Source organism: Psittacula echo (assembly GCF_963264785.1).
Source record: "Psittacula echo genome assembly, chromosome: 6".
Classification (NCBI taxonomy): Eukaryota; Metazoa; Chordata; class Aves; order Psittaciformes; family Psittacidae; genus Psittacula; species Psittacula echo.
Genome location: NC_137743.1, coordinates 61,928,121 through 61,952,149, shown reverse-complemented (window position 1 = coordinate 61,952,149; position 24,029 = coordinate 61,928,121). Strand labels below are relative to the sequence as shown.

At 43.1% G+C, this 24,029-nt stretch overlaps 1 protein-coding gene across 1 annotated transcript in view; it reads right to left on the bottom strand.

Moving 5' to 3' along the window:
• Positions 1-8,581: 8,581 nt before the first annotated feature.
• The window catches only part of SYNPO2L (synaptopodin 2 like), a gene marked incomplete at its 5' end in the record, with an annotated part of 33,943 nt that continues 18,495 nt past the window's right edge, over positions 8,582-24,029 (bottom strand). Inside the window, one exon of the mRNA XM_080621803.1 lies at positions 8,582-11,254. Within this exon, the coding sequence (XP_080477929.1) occupies positions 8,934-11,254 (2,321 nt within the window). The 3' untranslated portion in view covers positions 8,582-8,933. The remainder of the gene's footprint in view (positions 11,255-24,029) is intronic.

The following is a 24,029-nucleotide window of genomic DNA, read 5'->3' as shown; positions in this document are numbered from 1 at the left end:
GTCTTCCTGTATTTTGGAAAATGGCCTTGTCAGTCAAGCAATCATTTATATGCTGTTATTTATAGCATGATTGTGCCCTTCCCCACAAATCTTTTTCTGTTTGAGTTATTTTAAATGTCAGGGCATCTCTCCTTTTTAGAGCGCCAATTTATTTTTGGTCGAGTATAAATTTTTTTGGAGTTACCAGGTTTACATGCTTTAATTTGCAATCCATGGGAATGATTGCATCTTTTATTAACTGCAGTTGCTATGCATCACTGAGCTGTATGCCTTCAAGTATGATGCTGATAACTGTAATAACGCTCAATGCTTAGAGCATAAATAGTGAATCATACCTCTCCTTATGCAAGGTGGATTTTCTGCAATTAGTTAAGCACATGTGGAGGTAAAATCAATTCCCACTATATTCATGGATGTCAATAAGGAATTTTGGGACTGTGCTGTGCTAAGATTGCACAGACAAGTTTCATAGCCCATTAGATTCACATAAGCATAAGTCTACTGGCTCCACAGAGATAAATGAGTCAAGTTTAGCTGTTGCTATATTGCAGCAGAGAGCAGTTGCTCTCTCCCAGTCATGTGTTTAATTAAAATTATAGAATATGGTTTTAATTTAATGAATAGAATTCTTAACATAATTTTGCAGTTAGTAAAAAAATAGCAAATATAAGAAGATATGAACCGAAACTGAAAGAAATATATATAAAAATACACTGGCTGAAAATAATCCTTATTAATTTTTTCTTTTATATATTTTTCTAAGGTGTTACTGATAGTTTGGTAGTTACTTCTAACTATAAGTATTAGCATAATCTACTAAAATTTTAATTTGAATTTTTTTTTCTCCATGGGAATTTAAACAGGTTTTTCTGTTCGTTACAGACAAATTGAAAGTTTTGAATGTATTCCAGTGTTTAACCACTTAGTCACTGGATTTCTTTCTTATGTATAGGAACTGCTGGTAACCAGACAGAGCAAGTCCTTAACAAAACACTGAGCTATTAGTGTACTTGGAAGATATATTGGAAAATTAAAATAGATTTGATTTTTATAACCAAAATGTATATCTTTTAATCTAAATTAATTAATATTTTATCCATGTTTCTATGTATGCATTTTATACGAGTTCTTAGTAACTGGAGGGAGAGAGTAAATTTTTGAAAGCAGCTGAGGTCTGTCCTCCCTTGCTTTGTTCCTATTTACTTGTATTCAAGCTTCAGCAAAGGCTTTCTTCTCTGCAGATGTCCAGATGCTTGTGTTTGCTTTGCTCTCTTTGTGATTTTCTTCTGGGCAGAGCTTTTTCTTTTCTTTCTTCTGTAGCTTTTTCAGACTCTGCCATCTTTTCTCCTTCATACAGGGAGTTTATTTTTTTTATTTGTGCATCATTAATATATTATTTCTTCAGATCTTGTAGTTCAAGCAGTGATCTTATATCTCAATCTACTGTCTCTTTTATGTGCCCATACGCCATAAAAAATACCAGTAAAAATTGTGATTTATGCTGCAGACTTGTGCCTGAAGTTCCCCTCAGCATTCTATACAGAAAATTGAGTACCTCTTATATGTTTTCTTTTCTCACATAATTTATATCATTTCATGAGAGTTGTTCACTGAAATACCAATTGATCTACTTTATTCTAACAAACCTTTTGTCTTGACTATTTTATTAAGGTTTGAGCAAGCTTTTATCAACAGCATGATCCAGAGCATGGCAAAATCTGAGAGCACTTATTTTTGGACAGGCTTGCAAGATCTTAACACAGGAGAATACTTTTGGCTGAGTACAGCAGGAAGAAGTCACTCGGTGAGCTACACAAACTGGAACAAGTACTAGCCACATGAGTAACATGCCAACAATAAAAGAAATGGCTGGGAGGGCGGCAGTGGGCTCTTTCGCCTGTCACCAGTGGCTTAGCAGTGGCTGAAGAGTCCCGGTCATTTCCTCCCTGTCTGCTCAGGAGAGCAGAAAGATGGCTTACATTTTCTGTTGACTCTGTAACTTCCTACCATGGATTGATTTAGATGAGTTGTGGAGAGGCCAGAGCTTCCTTCTCCGCTTTCCCCCTGGGTGCTGTTACTATGGGCTTCCAGCCTGTGGCAGGCTGCTGGCTGTCACTCTCCCCACCTTCTGTTGTGGCTGGGAGAAAATTAACAGCCACGCTGTCCTTGCAGACACAGCAGAGCCTTGACATTTTTCTTTTTCTGTGAGATGTTTTTCATACTTTTTTTCTTTGGCCTTTCCAAGGAGGCCATCAGGGCTTCCTGAGACTGGCAAAAAGGTCCCAGAGAAGTAATGAATTTTCTTCAGGAACAGTCAGTTTTCAATTTGCATTTCATGTGCAAAAAAACGGCAGAGATTGCCTTTGATACATTTCTGTCAATAACAGCACTGTGTGGAAGTATCTTCTTCTCCTTTAGTTTGCTGATAGTTTGTTTGCTTTTTGTGTGAGAAACTTGATTTATAGTAAGCCCTACTTAGCAACAGCTGTTCTGTTATCAGCAATATTCTCTCACTAAATCCAAAACTCAGCACTGTATCAGAATCTGAAAAGAAAATTAACTTTATCCCAGCCAAAACCAGGACAGCTTGTTTGATTTTGTGTCTTTTATAGTAATCCAAGAAAATGTACCAAGAAGACAAAAAATGAAAAAGTGTTGTTCAACCTTTGAAACATAAACCTCTTAGCAGTACCTGAGAAAAGAAACATAGAAAATAATAATGAAGGCACTCCATTTCACTAATTGTTTCTCATTTTTGGACTCATAATTTATTGCTTTACTATAGCAGTTTGCAAAAGTACTATTTGAAATTACATTTCATCTCCTATATTTTGTGAGCAGAAGCCTTCATCATCGTTCATTTACAAACTTGTCAGCCAAGACAATCTTATAACTTGTTGCTGATGAAACCATTTGCTACTTTCATAAGTTCATCGAGGATATATCCAGAACCCAATGTCAATAAAACAGTTACTTCACCAAAAATTCACAAAATTCAAGTGCTTTATTCTGAGACTCAACACTTGATTCCCTTTTCTAGGCCATTCTGGTGGATGTGTGGCTATATGAGGGCAGCAGCCCGTTGGTTACTGGGAGGTGAAAAGCTGTGAGAACTTCAAAGCAATGTCATTGTGCAAGCAAAAAATCAACTCTTATGAAGAACCTGAACTTACTTTTCAAAAGCATTTGAGTTCCTGCTATTTTGGATGGGAGTCAGAAGCTCATCTGCTCAGCTGCTACAAGGTATGCGACAAACTTGCTTTGACTTCTGATTCTACACATCAGCTGAGGGATAGTCTGTTCCTAAAACATTTTTGGTAAAGCGTTATTTCTTTCAGCCAGCAAACAAAAGTTAATTGTTACCATCCGTTGCTGCTTTTGAAAGTGAATGGAAGTCCTAAGAATCAGAACTATATTTGGAATTTATATGGCTTTGGTGTAGGAAAACCTGTGAATAATATTTGATTTTTAGGGGTTTCTGAAACAACTGCTCTCCAAAATCAACAGCATTTATGACAGTGTTTATTTTATTGCAGGTATTTCACAATGAAAAAGTTCTAATGAGAAGAACATGGGATGAAGCCGAAGCGTTATGCCAAGATTTTGGAGCACATCTTGCTAGTTTTAGCAATATCTATGAAGAGATATTTTTAAACAATTTATTATATACAATTTTTGATAGGTAAATCTAGTTTTTTAATACCAATAAGATATATCTTGATAATAGTAATATGTAAAAATAACCCACAACTTTGATTCTTCCATCCTCTTTGCCAGTGGCTGAAGAAGTCTCTACTCTAGCATGAACTTGGAAATGGGTGAAAATCGTATTAGCAATACTGCAGTGTGATTCTTTTTGAAGATGATCTTTACAGTAGCTGTTGAGCAACTGTAAATGTCAAGGTGATGTTCTTGTGAGCTAACATTCCCCATTGAAATGGAGGTTTGGCAATTTTAATCCTGTTTTAAATGTTTTCATCTTTTAAAATATAATTCAACATTTCAGTAGGAAAACCAGAGTTTACTTCGAGGATACTAAAATGTTAAGAAATACCTTGTAGAATGATCCATTGAATTCAAGAAGAAATGACTATGAATATTCACACTATTTAAAAGGTAATTTCTGATCTAGTTAAGGAAAAAGGACTTGAGAAATTACATTTTTCTTTGTTTCTATCGTAGGACAGAAGAAAGACAGTTCTGGATTGGATTTAGTAAGAGAAACTAAATTTGGTTTCTGGAGGGACATGGCAGTGGTCTGACAGAACACTTGTAACTATCTGCATACTGTTGTCCTGGGTTCAGCAGTAGCAGTCAGTTTTTCTCCTTCTTAGTAGCTGTTGCAGCACTGTGTTTTTGACTTTTGGCCTGTGAACAGAGCTGATAACAGTGATGTTTAGACTGATCAAGGACTTTGTGAGTCTCATGCTCTGCCAGGGAGGAGGAGAAGCTGGAAGGAAGCAGGGACAGGACACCTGACCCAAACTAGCCAAAGAGGTATTCCATACCACAGCATGTCATGCCCAGGAGGTAGAACAGAGAGTTCCCAGAAGGGCTGGATCACTGTGGGGTGGGGGCGAGGGTTGGTGAGCGGTTGTATTCTCTTTTCGGTCGGGCGCTGTTTTCCGGCGGGCAGTATCGTATTCTCTTCCCTTGTTATTTCCCTTATCATTATTATTATTGGTGGCAGCAGTAGTGATTTGTGTTATACCTTAGTTACTGGACTGTTCTTATCTCAACCCACAGGAGTTACATTCTTTTGATTCTCCTCCCTGTCCCTCCAGGAGTGGGGGGAAGAAAGGTGGGGGGGGAAGTAGACTGCGTGGTTCTAATTTACGGCCTGGGCTTAAACCACGACAGTTCTTTTTTGTATTTCAGTATTTCATATTCTTTTTATATTTCAGTAACCGTTCAAGTCATATCTGAGCATAAGTTCACAAAAATAAGCCTTGTGATCAAATGTTGGCTAGGAAAACTGTTTGGTTTTCATGTCCACATAGTCCAAGTAATTGTTACAATAGGATTAATAGTACACAACTATGAAAATAGCAGCCTGTGCAAAAGGGCTGTGCAACTGTGAAAGGAATTTGGTAGGACTATGAAGTTCTGCAGATTTGTGCTTCCCTGCAAAGCACATTGTGTTTAGCCCAGGACACATGCAGAGTGAACACGTGTGTGCATATACATACATATATTTACATATATAGACATACACACACATTGGAAAGCCTTAGAGCTGTGCTCACATGCTTTATTTGTTCTATGACTGTTAGGTTCATGCCTGCATTCAGAGCTAAGTCTTTCCTTTTTTAATACCACTTTTGTTCAACAGCTGCGGAATTAGAAATTTGGGGATGCTCAAGACAAGCTTATATGGCTCAAAAATATTCCTTGCAACCTTACCTGTGACCTTTCTTACAGGATAGCCACAGTATTTTCATGAGCATCCACTAGCAGAGCTGCCTGAAGTCAGCAGTAGTGCAGTTTTCTTCCTTATAGCTTAGCAGATGCATCTCAGTATCATTTCTCATCTCATGCTACTTGCAGCCACAGACCTTATTTGGGATATGCCACAAGCACTGTAGGCCTCATCTGCAACACCCTCTGCTTCTGCAGATCAACTCTTGTGTCAGCATAGGATTCAGAAAAGATCAGGAGGGGCTGAGATCCATCAAACTACTTTGGCTTTGCTTCTAAACATAGCTTTAAACCAAGCATGTTAAACATGAAATGCAGGATCCCCAGTCTCCTTCTTCTTTCCTTGCTCTGATGTTTAATATTCATTCTCCAAACAGACCTAATATTTTTCATCTCTACTGCCCATTACATTATCAGAAATGATGGGCCAAATGCTGTTATTCCACTCACTTAGGTCCTTACATCTAACATTCATTTGGCCATCACTCCTTGGCTTGCATCAGCGTCTCCTAGAAACCTGGAGTGGGACCACTGAACAACTAACCCCATGCAATCTCTCTACATGATAAGGCCAGACCTCTCTTTTTTTCCCAGTGGCAAAACGAATTTCCTGAGCCACTCAGGCTCTGAGAGCAGTTACTTTTAGGGGCCTGAGGAAAAGGGAAACTGGAGTAAGATTCAGACTTTCTGAGGTTATTTCTTCACTGCAGAAACATCTTGAGCACCCTTTCTCTGGTCCACACAACCCCTATCCACACCTGAGTTCAATAATGCTTTCAACCTGGGCTAGCTTGTCTGTCTAAGGCTAGTGGCTAAAACTACTAGCCAGTTAGAGACAACGCTCCATGAGGAGACTAGAGATGAAGCTTTTCCTTCCCACAGCCTTTCTAGAAAAACAGAAGACCCCTCTTTACATGTTTGTGAAGAATTACAGAGATTCAGCTTGCTACAGCACACAGAATTTTTTTCTATAAATGCTGGCTATGCAATGCAGCACAGGATGAGTGAGAAAGCAATTGTCCAAGTTAGATTTTGTAGCATGGCTGCTCACTTTCACCAGAGCTAATTAGCTTCTGGTGATCTGAACTAACTCTGTGGTGACTTGCTTTCCAGGAACACATACCATCAGCAGTTCATATTGTCTGTTCCTATGTCATACAACCAGGTGCAGCACCTCTTCTGTATCAGCCACCCCCTTGTTCATTAACTCAAGGCATTCCCAAAGGTTTTCTCTCCATCCTCTCCCAGGAGGACAGCCAACTGAAGTTTAAGTGCTGTCCTCCTCCTTCTTCAGCATGCTTGTCCTATGTTTCAGGCCACTCAGGAATGTGCACTGCAAACACAGGCCTGCAGAATAAGCCCAGCCAGAGTGTGAAAGATTCAAAAGCAGGATTATGTATTACTTTTCCTTTCCTCTCATTCTCTCCCTTCCAGGCTTGTCTGGGACTAGAGCTGCTAGCTGTGCTCTCCAGCCCTCTTTTTCTTCATGGGAGAACATGTGCAATATCTCAAGGTGCTCACAGAGGAACACTTTGGACCCTCCAAGAAAAAGTAGAGCCCTCAGTTTTCACAGAAAGAACACATCATGAGCTCCAGCTGCATGAAGGAAGATTGGTTTGGACTTTGTGTGAAACCACACAAGCCTCACTGCTTACAGACTTGGCATCAGCCCCAGCTGCACTGCTTTTATTGTCCCCAGAGCCTACAGTTTTGTACATCCAAAGTTTGTGCTGAGTCCAGTCAGAGAATGGCTTCTGCTTGAAGGATAGGAGCAAGTCTGACGAGATGGAGACATGTCTCAAGCAGGGCTATGAAACCCTCATCCTGCCTCCAGTATTCATTCCTGATGGTCTAGCAAAAGGCTGGGCAATACCTACACAGGAAGAGTTGCCAAGCGCCATTTCTGCAGCTGGGACATCTGCTGTATTTGGAAGCCAGGGCTTCAGGAGCAATGATTTCTTAGTGTACTTGTGGGATCACACTGTAAAAGTGGCTGCTGCAAAACGGGGAGCACAGGCAGAAAGTAAGTGACAGGGTGTGTTCAAACCAGAGCATAGATGACATGCACACACACATGTACAGTCCCTACTAATATCCTGAATTCTTCATTGGGAAAAGATACGCTTTCTCCCTGTATGCCTTTAGCGTAAGAATTAAGTCTGAGACTAGCCTGGGCCATTCAAGGAATAACCAGTCCTGTTTCCCCAGCATTGCCAGCAAACTGAGCTCTCTATGTGTGTGTGAATGCAGATTCACTCTGGAATCTCAGAGTACTTCAGTTCTTTCCAGATAGGCCCCAAGGATACTTAAATCATTTAGTATGAAATTTTACTTGTAACTTTCTATCTCCCTTCCTCCACTTCCATTCTGAGAGCATCTGTAAAGGGGCTCCATTTTTCAGCTCATCAACACACAGCAAGTTTTATGTTGTGACCCATTTCTAATCTCACCACACTTCTGTCCTAAACTAAAAAAAAAATCCCCAAAATGATGTGCAAATGCATATTCAATCCTGCCTTCTTTTAAAGCTAAATGTATTTTCTCCCACGCAGTCCTCCTTTGTACTTACAGCATCCATATCCTGTTCCAGAGACTAATGCTACGGGGCCTTCTTTGCCCCAACCAGCCATTGCCTTAGCTTTGACTTTGTGTGTCCTCAAAGTTTGATACTTCCTTCTGCAGTTCCTCCAGCTCGTGACAGCTCCCCTAAGTCCATTCAACGCTCCTCTTTGGCAAACTGTTTCCAGACCTGATAGCCATGTTTAGGACCAGCTAGGATGACTCTGCCTTTTACCCCAGCCCTGGTGACTGGAGGAACAGGCACACATGGCCACCCTTCTGCGCAGGGCACACTGCCCATGCATGCATGTGTACAAACCGCCGCTCACCTTCACCTCCTTTCCCACACCCCTCTGGATAGGAGTCTGGGAGAAGTGTCCAAGGAAAAGTCCCACTTCTACTTTCACTCCTTGCTGAGTATTGCTGCGTGCATGTGTGTGTGCATGCCACATGTACATGTTACACACTGATTGGCTCAGAGAAATGCAGTCCAATGGGGAAGCTAGGACTTGCATGCTGTAATCCACCTCTGGCTCCTTCTATCCTGGAAAGCTCTTGCCTCCCAGTCTCCCTCCATTCAGGAGTGACTCATTGGAGCCCTGGGGAAAGGAAAACAACTACTGCCTATATATCCGCAACCCTTGCTATTCACCCCCTCCAGAGGTGGGTTTTGCTGCTGTGTGCAAGTTCCCAGTCTCTGTGTACCCCATATGTGCCCTCTCTCTGCATTCTTCCTCCTGCTGTAGCCACAGCCAGTAAGCCTTGGTGTGAAGCTGCCTGTCCGAGATCAAGGAGAGGCTAGGGGAGAGGGTGCTGCAGAAGTGGAGCAATTTTTTTTTTTTTTTTTCCTCTTTTCTTCATTTTGTGTCACTCATCCCAATGCACTTTGCTGACATGAAAGACAAAACGAGCACTATCTCTGTGGGGCCACGAATGGGACAGGAGGGGTGCCCGCCTCAGTGGTGGCCAAAGCTTGGCCTCCACACATTGGCTTGCATCCCAGTTCTCGCTGCTGAGAATTTGGGCCTGGCCACCTGAAACCGAGAGGCCGAGGCTGGGTTTGGGGAAGGTCCCTGGGCCATACCAGGCTCTGGGGAGCTCTGGTATGGCTTAGGGGACTGGCTAAGCTCTACCTGGAAGGGTGCTGGTGTAGTGGGAGCAGAAGAGGCCATTTCTGTTCTCCACACTGGCTCATCCAACGTGGTGGCTGAGCGGGGCATAAGCACGGTGGGTGCCATGCTGCTTGAGGCTGGCATGGGAGCTGGGGTGGAGAAGCGACGAATCTCCTGGGTCTTGGCTGTTTTCATGGGTATCTGCTTGGCTGCTGTGAAGGATGAGCTAGCCTGTGGGGCTGGCTGACCAGGAGACTCCTGAATGCTGGGGTCTGGGGGATCCCCAAAGCAGAACATGGCTGACTTTAATTGATAGGGCTGGTGGCGCATTAAATCAATTACCTTGATCCCTGATTTCTGGCCAGGTGCCTTTTTCACTTTGCTCTCTGCTTTGCTAGCCTGAGATTTGCTGGCTGCCAGGGGATAGAAAGGGGAATGCATTGGGTTGTAAGCTATTGGAGGTGGAGCACGAATGTTGGGTGAATATTTCCAGGATGAGGGCAGTGAAGGGGAAGGAGAGGGCGTCCTGAGCTTGGACTCTGGCTTTGGTGTTGTCTCTACCACGTATTTGTCCATGCGGCTCTGGCGTTTGGCAAAGAGTTCTGCACCCTTGCCTTTAAGCTGAGGCATGTCTTGGGCCCCATTTACCAGCCCAGCATCTTGCTGCTGAGGCTTAGGAGCCACTGGAGGTGGGGTCTTGAACTTGCGGCCAGAGGACTGCATGAAGTTGCATGCCTCAGCACCCAGGCTGAGGAAGTCCTCCTCAGGTCCAGACTCGAAGCCTGCCCCAGGGTGGTCACTTTTCAGCTTCTCATCCAGGTTCTGCACCAGAGACAGGAGTTCAGGGTTGGGTGAATTTTTCTTCTTCTCCTCAATCTTACTGAACATGGGTTTTCTGTTGCCACGCCGGCGAGCCTCCTGCAGGATGCCTGTGCGGGGAGCTGGCACGGAAATCCTCTGCTCTCTGGAGGTTAAGGGCTCGGAAGGAGGTCGTGGCATTGCTGGTGAGATGGCAGGAGAAGGCTGATTTGGTGTGGGGGAACTGCTTATTGTGTGCTGTGATGGTGCTGGACTAATATACAAAGAAGAAGAGGCTGTTCCAGGGACTCGTGGCTGGGATGCTGTAGAGGTCACCTCCCCTCCTGGCTTTGAGGGAGTTGACAGAAAGATAGAGGTGGTGGATGTCCGGGCAGTGTTGGTAGAAGGCTTAGTTTCTGGAGCACTTCCTCCAGCCCTTGGTTGTGACTCCATTGCTGGTGTTGGCCTTCCTGGTGCAGGAATATACAGCGATGTGGAGGAACTGACCTGACCACGCTGTGTTGGCACTGGTGCATTGGCAGGTGCTCCTGGAGACAGAGGAACCACTGTGCTTTGCCCACTCAGACTTTCACTGGGTTTTTTGGGTGCAGATGGCCTGAAGATGACAGAGGATGTTGCAGGCCGTTGGCCAGAAAAGCCAGGAGTAAAGGGGCGCGCAGACCTGTTGAACATGCTTGAGCTTGCAGAGAAGGGGTCGGGGGTGCTTGAGGGAGGTGAGAAGAAAGTGGGGCTAGGGGGAGCCAGGATCTGGGTTGGCAGGGTGGCTGGCTGCTTGCTGGGCACTTGCACACCTTCCAGGTGGATGCTGATGGGCACGCTGTCTGTCTTCTGTGGCACAGGCATATTGCCGTTCACCGTGCCCTGCTGCAGCTGGGCAGCTGGGGTTAGCTGGGGGCTGATCTGTGCAGGGACTTTCTCAACTGTGTACTTCCCAGCCCGTTCCCTCTGCTGCTCGAATAATCGCGCTCCTTTACCTGAGGCCTCACTCAAACCTTTTTGCTTCTCTTCCTTCTGTTCAGAGTCAAACTTGGACTTTTCAATGTCCAAGTAAGTATTGTCCCAGTCTGAGTGATTAGTCAGGCTTCGGGCATCAGAGAAACCTTCCTCGTCAAATTCAGACTCACTTGTGGGAAAAACTCCGTCCTCCTCCTCGTAGGAGCGGTCTTCGTCAACACTCCCAAAGCTTACCAATGTGTATTTCTTAGCCCTCTGCCTGCGCTTTTTGAACATTAACACCCCCTTGGAGTGGGGGTTGGGTGCATCTGTCAGCAGGGATGCAATGGTTCTGCACTTGGTTTTGGCTTCTTTCACGTTCTTTTCTTGGATGCTCTCGTGGCGGTGGAGCTCTGCAAGACAGAAAAAGAGGAAAGCTCAGAGCTCAGTGAAAGGCTGCATGAACAGTAATATGGCTATTCTAGTGCACACAGGAGCAAACACACTGTAAATCCCTGCCCTTTTTTCTTTCCTACCTTTGCAGTTTTCTCTTTCCCTGCAAACACAGTAGGAGTGCATGCACGTGTGGGGAGGGAACTCTCCCCCTTCTAACAGCCTATCACTGTTTGCTGGTCAGACCTGGGATTTCCTTTCAGCAGCATGTGGCCAGTTGTCCCAAGCAGTATTTTTACAGTTGAATGCCCTTACTCCTGGGAATTTTTACCATTTACTTATCACTCTGAAAGCAAAGCCCTGCTTTTTGTAGACTTTACTCCTACCATATGGAGTATTCCCAGGAGTAAGTAGTCTCCCTTGTCCTGAGAGTCTGGGAAGCAGCAGCTGCTACTGTTAGCACCCATACATGTGTGCAATAGGAGAGGTGCCCTGCAGGCAAAGACAGGCTGCTCCCGCTCTAGGCCCTGCAGTGCCAGTTACAAAGTGAGAGTGCCTTGCGGCAGCATTCTGTGTAGGGTTGTCTACTGCTCTCTGCAGCAGCCCTGCAATAGTAGGAGACTTGTTTTCACCCTTGGCTATCGTTCCTTGCCTGTGCCCCATGCCCAGCAAGAAAGAAGAGCATTTGCTGCTAAGCAAGAATCCCAGACCCCACAACTGATCAGCCAGGCCAGAAGGAATCTGCTTAGAGAAGCTTGCTTGGAAAAGGCAACACCTGTTGGAATACTGGCATGAAAATGTGGGATAATCATTTATATCACCTGCTCTGCCAGCCCAGCAGTCAGTAAAGCCCTGGGGGGAACACTGTGTTCTCTGCCTTGTGTGTGGTGAAAATGGGATGAACAAGATTCAGTAGTAAAACCAAACTTGTCTGCTCTAAGGAAAGTACAGACATGCCTTAAATCAGGGTTCAAGTGACAGAAATCAGCACTAACCTTGCACAGAAAACCCCCACATACCTAAACCATAGATTAATTTCTGATTTCTTTCATTTCATCCTTTTCCTTACTCCTATTGCCTGTTTACCAACATGATAGTCCAGATGAAACATCCATCCACTGCTTAGATCTAATAATTTGTCAAAAAACCTGTGTAGCATCTTGTCCAGCCCTGACATTCTCACAAAAGAAGTGCAAAATTATGCCCTGCTGAAGTGGAGAGGAGAGGAGAGCAGAGAAGCTGCAGGTAGTGCCGGGGGATAGTGATAGCTCAAGAGAGGATGGAAGCTGCTCAGTCCTCTCAGGATCTCACTTCTGACTATTTTATCACAGAACATTCATTCAGTGGGGACCTGCTAATGTGACAAAGTTACCTGAGGTGGGGGACAGGGAGCTTAGTGAAGAAGGATACTAGTTTTCTTGAGGGCTGCAGATGTCCCCCAAAACCTGGCTAGGCTGCACAATTGTGGCAGGTGTCTTCATTCCATACTTCACCAGTGTAACCACAGCAGAAAAAGCTTCCGTCACTCACACCACGCTGAAAATAAGGTGTTCATTTTCAGAGCAGTCATCCTTCCAGGAAGCTTAAGATAAATACATGGAAAGGCTCTTCTCAAGGTCTGCAGCCACCCTGTAGCACATGCTGCTGCTTTGGGATTTTAACAAGGGGACTTATGAGGTTTGAGATCACCTCATATTTGCACGGTCCATTCCTCAACTTTGTGCCCAGAAAACTGGAAGCAGCATAATCAATGCTGAAAATATGGCTTGCTTTGAACTTGCATAGTGAAGGCTCTCTGCAAAACTTTCCTTACAGAATGCTGAACCAAGACTGAAGTAGTGTCCAGCGTTTTGCGGAGACTTAGCACTCTTCAGGGCAGTTGTAGACTTGCCCTCGAACACCTGCTGTCCATGATCAAAACTACAGTCCCTGAAGACCTGTCTATTTCACTTACGAATCTGCATGCGTCTGTGGGGGCTGCTCACAATGGAGAAATAAGAGATTTCTTTCTTGCTACAAGAAGGAAATCCTTACGACATCCTTATGACAGGCTACTACACCTCACTTAGCTTGTATTTTGCTTCTAAACTTGCAAGGAGGAAGAGCAGCAGTACAGAATCTTAGTCAACTAAGTCACTTAGTCACTCTGGGCCCCGGGTGACTCACAGGAGGATTTCTGGCATCAGAGGCTAACACCATAAAAAGTGAGTATCTGTGTAAGCCCCTTCTGACAGCAGAGTAGCATGAAAGAGCTCAAGTCTAGAGTCTGGGCTAGCAAATACTGTCAGAGAAAACAGAACAGTAGAAAGCCTTGGCTATGCCTCCAACAGCTCTTGGTATTGGCTCAGCATTAGCATCCATGTAGAACTTCCCTAGGAAGTTGCTCTGAACTGCCCTGTGCTCTGAATCAGCTGGCAAGTAAGGCCCGCTGGAACCTGCTACTCACCTCCCTCTTCTCTTCTTCCTGCTTTCCTCCTCATCAAAGGCTAAAGCACATGACTAACTACAGCAGTCCTTCCAATAGAAAAAATGATCATGCTATTCAAGCTATAATCTCCCACAACAGTTTAAGAATAAAAAGAAAGAGAAATCCTCCTGAGATGGCTTGCTGAAGGTGAAGAGCAAGAGTGAGATCAGAATAGGCAAAATAGGGGAAGGATAGGAAGAGAAAAATGAAAGGAAAGGGGGAAGAAAGGAAGTAAGAAAATAAAAGAGAACAAATAAAAGAAGAAACAGAAAATAGAGGAGACATCTGTACCTGCATAAGGCTGATCCAAGCTTGAGAAGGCAGAGTCCAGACCTGGAGAGCTGGGCATGTCACAAAGCCCGTTAAATTCACAACTCCCCATAAACAGAGGCAATGAGAGAGAAGCAAAGCAGTTCCCTGCTGGAGCAGAACCAAAACTCTGAGGTGTCCAAGCCCTTTGCTATCAGCTCCACAAGCCTTTTAAAGCCTCTCTTTTGTCTCATAGGCATTGCTGCTGAAAGCCATGAGGTCACTTTGTCTATTTTTGTCTTCTTAGCTTCATCACACTGAGCAGTGTGATGGACATTGTCACCTGGCACTTAAACACCCTCGTTTCCCTCACCCTCTGCTCCCTGTGAGGAGAAACTCCTCTTTTTAATTATAAAATAAGAAAATATACTGTGTACTCTCACTGCTTCTGTGCTGCAAGCTTCAGGTTAGGAAGGTGCAAGCCTCAGGTTAGTTTTTTCAGTGCCTCAATGTCAGCATTTCTGTGCTAAAGAACCTTTCAAAGAGATGAGACTAACACAGCACACTTGTCCAACATGGACAGGCAGAGAAACCCTCTCAGGAGGAAAGCAATTCTCCTTGTCTGAAACCCTCAGAGAGCACCCAGGTCCAGGTAAACATAATGAAGAAAAGAGAGGAGAAGTTTTCTTTTCTTATGTATATTAATTTCCTTCCATGTCTGAGATCTAGTCCATGATACAGATCAGTGTTGTGTACCAGGACTAAGGAACTTCTAACAGAGGAGCATGAGTATCCTTGATGCCCGCAGTGAGATGGTTTACTAGAATTAAAATGGCAGAGGCTGATACCCACACCGCTGAGAGCGTGATTGTGCCCAGGGAGGGTGATGGGGCATTTGGAGGCCAAGGAGCAGAGTTTTGGCAGCACCATTCAGAGCTCCAGTGCTGGAGACTGAGAGGTGTTGAAAGATGAGATGCTGATAGTGAGGACTGGGGTGGATGGGGAGGAAGGGAACAAAGAGTGCTTGGAGTCTACAAATCTCCATGGTTGTGACCTGCTCAACATCTCCTCACACGTTGCCTAGGTTTCATGTTACTGCCTCTTTCTGTACATAAGCAGTAGATCCCATGAGAGAATCTCAGAGCTGTGAACAAGGGACACTGCCCTGTGATTCCCCTTCCCAGCAGTCCCAACTTAGCAACTTTGTAGCCCAGATCATCTCTAGTGTGTCTAGAAAAACCAAAGGTCTGACCATGCTTCCTGAAATCCACTAGCCATTGCTGCATGCCAAGAAGACAGCTTCCACAGGCAATGTTGCAATGAGAGATCTGGCATGCCTCATACAAAGGCTCTTACAGGTAGAGCAACGGAAGTTTTTCAGTCTCGTCTTGTGATGAATATTTACACATATAAATTTCTCTCTGGGAAAACTCTGTAGAATCTGATATATACGATGAAATGAATATATAGCTTTGCAGTACAGAAAAAAGATCCTCTATTAAGAACATTCAGGAAAGGTTATAAAACTCCCAAATTCTGCTGGCTTGGTGGATAATTTCTATAGAAAACATTTTGTAAAGTTTTAAAGCACTTCTTGTCTCCACTAAATTCTGTGGGAATAATCTACAAAAAGGAAAATTTTCTATTAAGCAAAGCCGACAAAGATTTCTCCATGAACTTAATTAAATTTCACTGAAGAGAAATTAATTACATGACTAATTACAGAAAAAATAAGTGTAAAAAGTAGAAATCTTTTCAAAATCAGGCCCTATTAAAAGAAGACATTTTAATGTATGCTCAGGGCAACTTCAGAACAAGCAGGTTTACACAGTGTCAGATACTGCTCACGTTCACTAGGAAACAAGCAATGGTAAATTTTATTACCAAAGACCAAATTCTAGAAAAGTCTTTACCTTAGAAAATAAGAACACCGCTAATTTCAAAGAAAAATAGCCTGTTCCTCTGTGATGAAATACTACTTGTCTGCTATTTTTTTCACAAGGGATCAACTAGAACAGTTTTGTTCTTCCAGGTATTTATGGTAACAAGGTCATTTTTCCATGGCTAACGTTGCAAATATCTCCGTAAGTCATTAGAGGCTATAGACAGCTCATGCTTTTCATATCTGGAGTCCTTTCAAAATAAGATTTGGATAGGTTATATTGGCCTTCTAAGTATTTCCCTGTTGAAAGCTTTAACCTTTCAAGTATTGACCAATGTTCGAATTGCAAACAGTAAAGCAGTATATATTAGAAGTAGTAAAACTCCTGGGATAGAAAACTTGTTTCTCATTCTTGGATATTTGCACACTTCAATCACATTATCTATGCACTCGGAGAGATCTCCCTTAGTGGAGTGGGAGTTTGCCTTTCTTCCTGAGCTAGATGAAAACGTCTCCTCAGTGCAGAAGGTAGCTCACGTGGCCAGCTTTCCTGTGCTGACACTCACCCTCAGACCCGGGATATTCCGTCCATATTCTGCAACAAGACTGCCAAAGGAGAGCTTTCTTTTGCTGGGGCAGCATCTATTGAATGCACTAGTGAATCTGGCTTTTGCAGTTTTAGCCCAATTTCCTAAAAAAATAGGTAGCTGGATAGAAGAGATAGACTGTCATAGGAAGCAGGAAGCCTGAGTGCAGTCTTAATTGGGCACCAAAAACTGAAGAACACACACAATGGAACAAATATGAGTTCTCATTTTGAATGCAAGAGAAATCAGAAGATTTGCATTTACTGACATCAGAGAATGAGATATCAAATACAAGACATAAATTAAAAGGACACCAGGATCTGTTAATTCTGCTGCTCAAAAAATTGCTTGATGTCTGACAGTAGGATACCACTGATTCATCTCTTGTCCTTCAGTATTTCCAGCAATCCCTCTCTAGGAATACAGACAAGCATATGCTCACCATCTGGGTCTGTGGACTTGATTAATCCTGTAGCACTTGTCATATATTCTTGTTATCCTGTTGATTTTAGTCCTTTTCTGCAGCCAGTCAAGCTCCTACTACATTTAAAAATCCAGCCTTTCACAAGACAACTGTACATCTTCCATGCCTTATGTAATCTGCTGATTGATTAATACACAGCCATCCCCACTGAACCCTCAGGCCATCCATTAAAAATGGTATTACCATTGCTATTTTCTGTTACTGCTTCCTAGGTACAACATAATCAATAGGAGCAAAAAAACATTTTAAAAGCTTCACTAGCAGGAATTTGCAGTTGAAAAGGCAGACAGGAAGACAACCATGGAGTACCTCAGAACACTTTTGAGCTCCTCAATACAGGTAACCCACCTCCCTCCCCTGTATTCCCTACACACCTGGGTTTCTGTGGGAAGAAAGACCAGAGAAAAGCTGCAATGTGTCCCAGCCAGGTCCCAACTCTGAACAGTAGCAGTTTCGGGGCTATTGGGTGCCCCACAGCATATGCTGCCTGTTCTGTCTAGATGCAGCCAGAGATCCACTGACAGAAGAGAGGAGGGTTGGGATTTTTAATCATCTGTCTCCTCACCAGTCATATAACATTGAGGTGGAGAGGACATTTGATTGACATATGTTAGTGTTTAAAGGTCCATGGGTGAAAATATAGAGGTAGTCTTGTTAGATTCAGAAGCCCAGTGAAACACTACTACCAACTTAGCCAGTTAGCTAATCTGACATCATGAGCCATTAATAGTTATGTTTTCTGTTCTATTCTTAGCCAATTGTGCAGTCACCTTACAGTAGCCCTATCACATCCCTATTTCTCTCATTGGAAAAGTCATGCGGAACCGTATCAGATATCTTACAGAAACCAACATATACTGTGTCTACCTTATTTCTTTAGCCACAAAGTCTTATCTTATTGAACAGGCCAAAGACTATCTCTTTTTCTAGCTTTTATCAGTCCATCTTGTTTTTACTGATAATTTTGTTTTCCACAAACTGTCCTCAGAAGAACTACTTTGTTCACCTAATTGAAGCTAAACATTTATTTTTTTTTTCTTATCCACACAGCCTGTGTCTACAAGAAGGATGCTTTTCTTATTCTTTTCCCCTGAGACACTTCCCATCATTCCAGGGTATTTATCAAGGACTGAGGACCACTCTGATACAATTTTCACTAATTCCTTATGTTTCTGCTCTACAGAGAATATGATTCAGCCTTGTCCTTTCAGTAGTCAGTGCAACAAGATACACTGAATCTACTTGCCCATGTTCCTGCTCCTATTTCTTTTATGCAAAGGGCTAGATTCTTAGTAACACAAATGGTAGACACACTGATGACAGTGAAGCTTTACAGATTTCACAACAAACTGATCTCCCTTCCTACGATGGATTTAAGTGAAACTGAAGAACCATTATTTGTCAGGTTGACAGTTTTCTCCTTCCTAGCTATAATTTTCTCTCACTTTTGCTTGAGCAATGAGTCTGCTGTTTAATTACCCTTTGTCAAAGTCCCTTTCTGCCTTACTTTTTATGCCTCTCCCTCCCCTATCACTATCACTTTGTCTCATTTCAGTATTGTCTCTGAGCAGACTTGTCCCAACCTTGTTAGCATGTCCCATATCACTTTCAAAACTGATGGAAAAAACATTGGACAGGGAGAGGGATTTCCATTGCTTGTTTGCATTATGGTTTCTTTCAACTCACCTCTCAAAATCCTGGAACTTAGAAACTACCTTAGAGTAATACAGTCTCTGGTGTTATATATATAGTTGTTTCAGTGTGATTATTGTTCTAGTCACCTTGAGATCTGAATTACTGGTAAAATTTTAGCTTACATTGTTTAGGCAAACATTGTTTGTTTGCCATTAGCCTTACACATCCTAAGTCGCTCCAGAAATGGATGTGCAAGGACAGGCTACATTAACTTAATGTGTCTGAAAAATCACTAGCTGAGGCTCTGCAAGGACCATAGAAGCATGAGTTTGGAAGAGAACTGCTGACACTGTTTCAGCAGCAGCAGGATGATAAATGATCTCTGACCATGTCTGAGGAACTGTGACCCAGAGCCAGAGTCCCTGCCCTGACAATAGTACAGAGAAGTAATGTTTGAGTAACTGACAGTTTAGAAAAGATGCTCAAAATGGTATCTTATACAGTGGAAATACTAGGACAAATGAGAGTATATACCTTTTAATTTCAGGGATCACATACAGCTTTCCTCCAAATATCTTCAAAATACTAAAAATCTTTCCCCTCTCAGAGAATACTATATGCAGCTAGATTTATCTTGACCTAACACACATTCAGTTAAAACCATGTGTTTCTCAGGTTCTGGGGCAGCAGGGTAGGAGTGAGGTACAAAGGTGATGCACAGCAGAGCTCTATCAGCCTTAGTTCCAATGCCAGGAACCACAGCATCTAAATTGAAATGCTGAACAACAGTGATGCCCAAGGAAATGATGCTAGAAGTATCCAGTAAGAATACTTGAGAAATACGGCCAATTACTTGTGACAGTTCCTGAGATGGCTCAAGAAAGAAGGAAAAATTCATCCACACTAGCCAAGACAGACAACACTATCTTATAATCTCTGACTTCTGTCCAAAGAGATAATACATCATCCTGAAAATACCACCTCTGTGCTTTCAATAGAAGAACTTTATAAACCAAAGGCATAAGCTCAAAAGCCATACTCAAGCATAAAACTGGAGGAAAAGGGCTCTAGTTGCACAGTGCTTACCTCACTGTGGTCTCCTTTAATAAACACCTTCCAAGCTGCAGAGAATTCAGAACTGAATGCTAGTCATTAAGTGGGATATTCTTAAGCAAAGGCATACAACTGGACTGCATACATCTGTGTAAGTAAATTGATTTTGTAAATGGAGACAATTTCCAGTTTAATGCATGCTGAAATAAGATCAGACTCTCCAACTATGATTCAACCATGAAGCTATTGTTCATGATTTCCTAGTGGTTGGCTGCTCACCCTTAGTAAGGGCCAAGGGTTATTCAGGATTGCTTCATACTGCTAGGAAGAGACTTCCTGTAAGATAAACAGTTCAGGAATTAATCTTCTGGTCAGAGCAGAATGCTTATCTATTCTACTTTAAAGCAGGTAGGATGGAGACAGTTGATACAACCCTAAACTTTTGGTCTTCTAGAATGCAGTGAATGGCAAAACCAGTAAGGTAGCCTAACAACCACATAACTGATCATTAGAGTCACAACTGTCAAACCTGAAAGCCAAGCTGAAAATGGGGGCAGCAAGTTCAGGTTGCCATTCAGGTACTTCATCTTGTTAACAGCTCCTGTGGCCTATACTAGTCGTAATAGGCTGATAGATGGCTTGCTGCACTCACCCTCCCTGCAGAGAAATGTGACTGCAGTCACTCTTAGAAGAGGTAATCTCTATGACCCTCCAATGAATAGGCCACTTATTTATAAGCATCCTATCTCGTCAAGTGATACTGCTGCACATCCGCTTTAAACAAGAAGGATTTCCTTTTCTGATACGGAATGTGGTAACTTTGATGACTCTTCACAGGCAACCAGGTCCATATAAAGCAGAGAAGGAAATTTCCCCACCCATTTTTCCCTCCCTTCCCCTACCGTACATGGAGAGGCTCTTGAGTGCTAGGAACTAAAAATACTCCAGCGGATAAGTTTAAATTGAGATATTTTGAAGCACTTCTTGCACTGACACAAATTCCTACAGTATGATTAGCAAGTTAGGAGTAGACTGCTGTCCTGGTATGTCTGCCTTCTGCTAGCAATTGGTATTTCCAGTTGTGAGAAAGCCTGAGCCCATTGTTCCTGGGAGATGATTTAGGATGGGGGTGAAAATACAGTGCACCTTAGAGAGCACAGATGGCTGAAGAGAAGCAGCCCTGGCTACAGATAGACCCCAAGCCTCTGAGGGTGGGGGGAGCAGAGGAAGACACTGCAGGAGCTACAGGGAACCAGAGAACCTCACTAGCAATTACTTGTGACAGTGTATAGTCTGATTCTCCCTGCCACAAGCTCCTGCTTTTTGCTAACCTTTTGTTTGCATTTTCTATCTTGTTATCTCTTCCTTTCCTTCTGTACTGTCTAAGCAGCACAGAAATCATCTCAGGAAGGGATGTGGGTTGGCCCTTACAGTGATGATGAATTGAGGCCCTAAAGATCCCCAGTTTTTGCATAGATTAATCACCTATTTAAAGACAGCAAGTTACTGGTTTATTGGGAAGGAAACAAATTTGCACTTTCATTTCTTCAGATTAGGCAAAATATTGGCTATTCACAAGTTTGTGTGCTCTGCTGTAGTTCATTTAAAGTACAACGAAGAGTCTCTCTTTGATGGCTGTTCTCTTGCCCCACTAAGCAAAACAACAGGGTACACAGTAGCCACTGGGCAGCAATAAGGACTGAAGTCCTATTACTTGTAGGGCAAGTTCCCCACATTTGGGATGGTGTGTGGCTTCCCACACTGCCCCACTAGTCTGCATCAGCAATGCTTTGAGTGGTTTTTGAGCAGGCATGTCCATGTCATGTGTCCTGTGGTGCGCTGGGAAGATGTATGTGCTTATCCCACAGAATGGAAAAAATGAGCCAGTGTGCAAATAGGGCAGGGAATTTGGACAGAGAGAGGTCCAAACCTCACTGCAAGGGTTGTTGCCTCTCTGAGGAGAGTATACACTCAGCCCATATTTCCTAATAACATCAAAAATGAAGGGGCTGAATCAACTTGCCTATGATCTGGAAGGCTGAGAGCTCTGGAAAGCATGCAGTGAGGACACAGGCCTACAAAAGCTCTAGACATAGGAAATAAAAAGCAGAGCTACAGATCTTAAGTTTAAGAAAACCCAAGAGCTGACAAACAATAGCAGTCTTACTGAGATCCTTGCAGGGCAATAGAGCTGTGAAGATTACAAATGTCAGTTGCTACTCTCAGTGGTCTGCAAAAGAACTGTTACATGTCTCTGTTCTTGTAAAGGGATTTCAATTATTCCTCTAGAAATCTGATGTTTCTAGATACTCATCTAGAAATACTGTATGTGCAGTTCTGTTTGCCTGAGGTGAAGGGACAAGTGGGAAAGGGACGAAAGTCTCTGTAGCCTAAATGACAGTGAAAAGTTAGGAAGAATGAATACAAAGGACAAGAGAAACACCCCCAAAACTGGAGAAGACATCAGAGCTGGCATGAGAAAGGAATAAGTTCCAGAAAGAAAAGGTTAGGAACCATCTGGGTAACAGTCCCACCAAACCAAAATGGAGCTTTTCACATTCGTATGATGCCATGGTGGAAGTCATAATGCAGAAGGCTGTGGCCAGATACGGAGGGTGTGCTGAGCAGGTGCACTGGGAATATATATATAGATAGGTAGTGCTCCAAAAAGCAGACATCTGATTAGGTAGTCAGAATGGTCCTTAGATGTCTGCTGCATATATACTGAGCAGCAGGCTCCCATGACTGATCATCCAAGTCACCTACCATAGTTAACTCAGATTTTAAAAACTCGAGCGTGATCTTGCATTCCTGTTTAGCAAAACCCATGAGTCTCTGTATCCCAAAGTAGGCTACTGTGTGCTGTGAGTATTGCTAAGGAAAGGCAGAGAAACAGAGCTTTAGATTCTGCTGGCTCTGTGAGAGCCTGAAGCAGCTATAGGAGCTGAATCAAACATCCTTGCCAAGGCTACATCCTTCCAGACAGAGATGCTGTACCATGTGTACATGCTGACAGTGTCTTTGCCCGCAGTCTCCCCATGAGCCAGTGCAGCTCAGCAGTCCCACATCCTCTTGTGGTTATTCCAGGTATAGGTGATCCTTAACTGTTCACCATATAATGAACACCACTCATGCCACTTCCTTCCTCCACAGTTACTGGCTGTTGATCATGATTTTTGTTTTAATGGCTGCTGTGCTCCAGCATGATCAGGACGTAGAGTTTTGCCTTCACATTTACTGCCAAGATTCTTAACCCAACAAAAGGCCAAGCTGGCCATGTGAGTTGCCATCCATGACAGAGTAACCCTTACATAAGGACACCCATGGCCAAACATAAACCAGAAGGGGGGTAAGCAGTGGAGGAGTAATAGGAGAATAAAATATTACCTCAGTCTGTAGTGCTTCTGGGAACCCTACATCTAGCTGGCATTACAGTTGCATCACCTTCTGCCATGGGATATTATTTTGCCATCAGAAATGCTCTGCATTAAATACATGGCTTTCCTGGGAGCCTTCTGTACTGACGCTGTCTATGAAAATAAGTTTTGATGTGAAGCAATTGCTTATCCACTGCTAGGACTATCGAGTGGCAGGGAGCAGCTGAACATGCCTTTCTCAACATTCACCTCATGCTTGTACGTTATTCAAAGGGGGAAAAAATAGTTTCATCCTCAGAGAGGCTTAAATTGCTACTTTCTTTGCTGTTCTAAGGAAAGTGAATGCTAAAGACTAGGAAGAAATAGTACAAGGCACCAAGTTAGTGTACTGCCTAGTGGGGCCAGACATAAGGGAGCCAATCAAGTCTGTCAACACAAGGGCAGAGCAGTAAGACAGTGCCCCACCTGACAGGCACTGTCTAGGAAGCAGCCTGGATTACCTCTGTAGGATCCCTTATAGGGAGAATAGGTAAAGGAATGTTTAGCCCAAGGAGAAAAGAAAAGAAAGGCTTAACAATTGCCTTGCAATATTATCTGGCCTGGAGAAAAATATCTAACGTTTGAAGCAGAGAATCAGAAGTTAGAATTTGTGTGCTGTATTTCTGATTCAGTCAAGCAACTTTCCTGTGTCTCCATTCCCCATTCTGTCCCCTAGCTAAGTCATTTTTTTAAAACCTGCTTTATTTCTGGGCACAGAGAAGTGTAAATTAGTCAATCATACTGCACACTGAGGTACTCATACGAAAACAAGTTTTGATTACCCTGGTTTTAATATTATTAGATAGATCACAACTATGAAATCAGGTAACATCTTGTTCTGCCTTCATGTTTGGGTTTGAAATACTCCATGTAGACCAGAAACCAGAAAAGATACAAGGTCACTTCAGGTGCATCACCCATGTACTACACTACATTTTTCAGTACTTTATTCCACCTGCAAAGGTCTTGACTAGAATCATAGAACTATCTAGGTTGGAAAAGACCTTTAAGATCATCAAGTC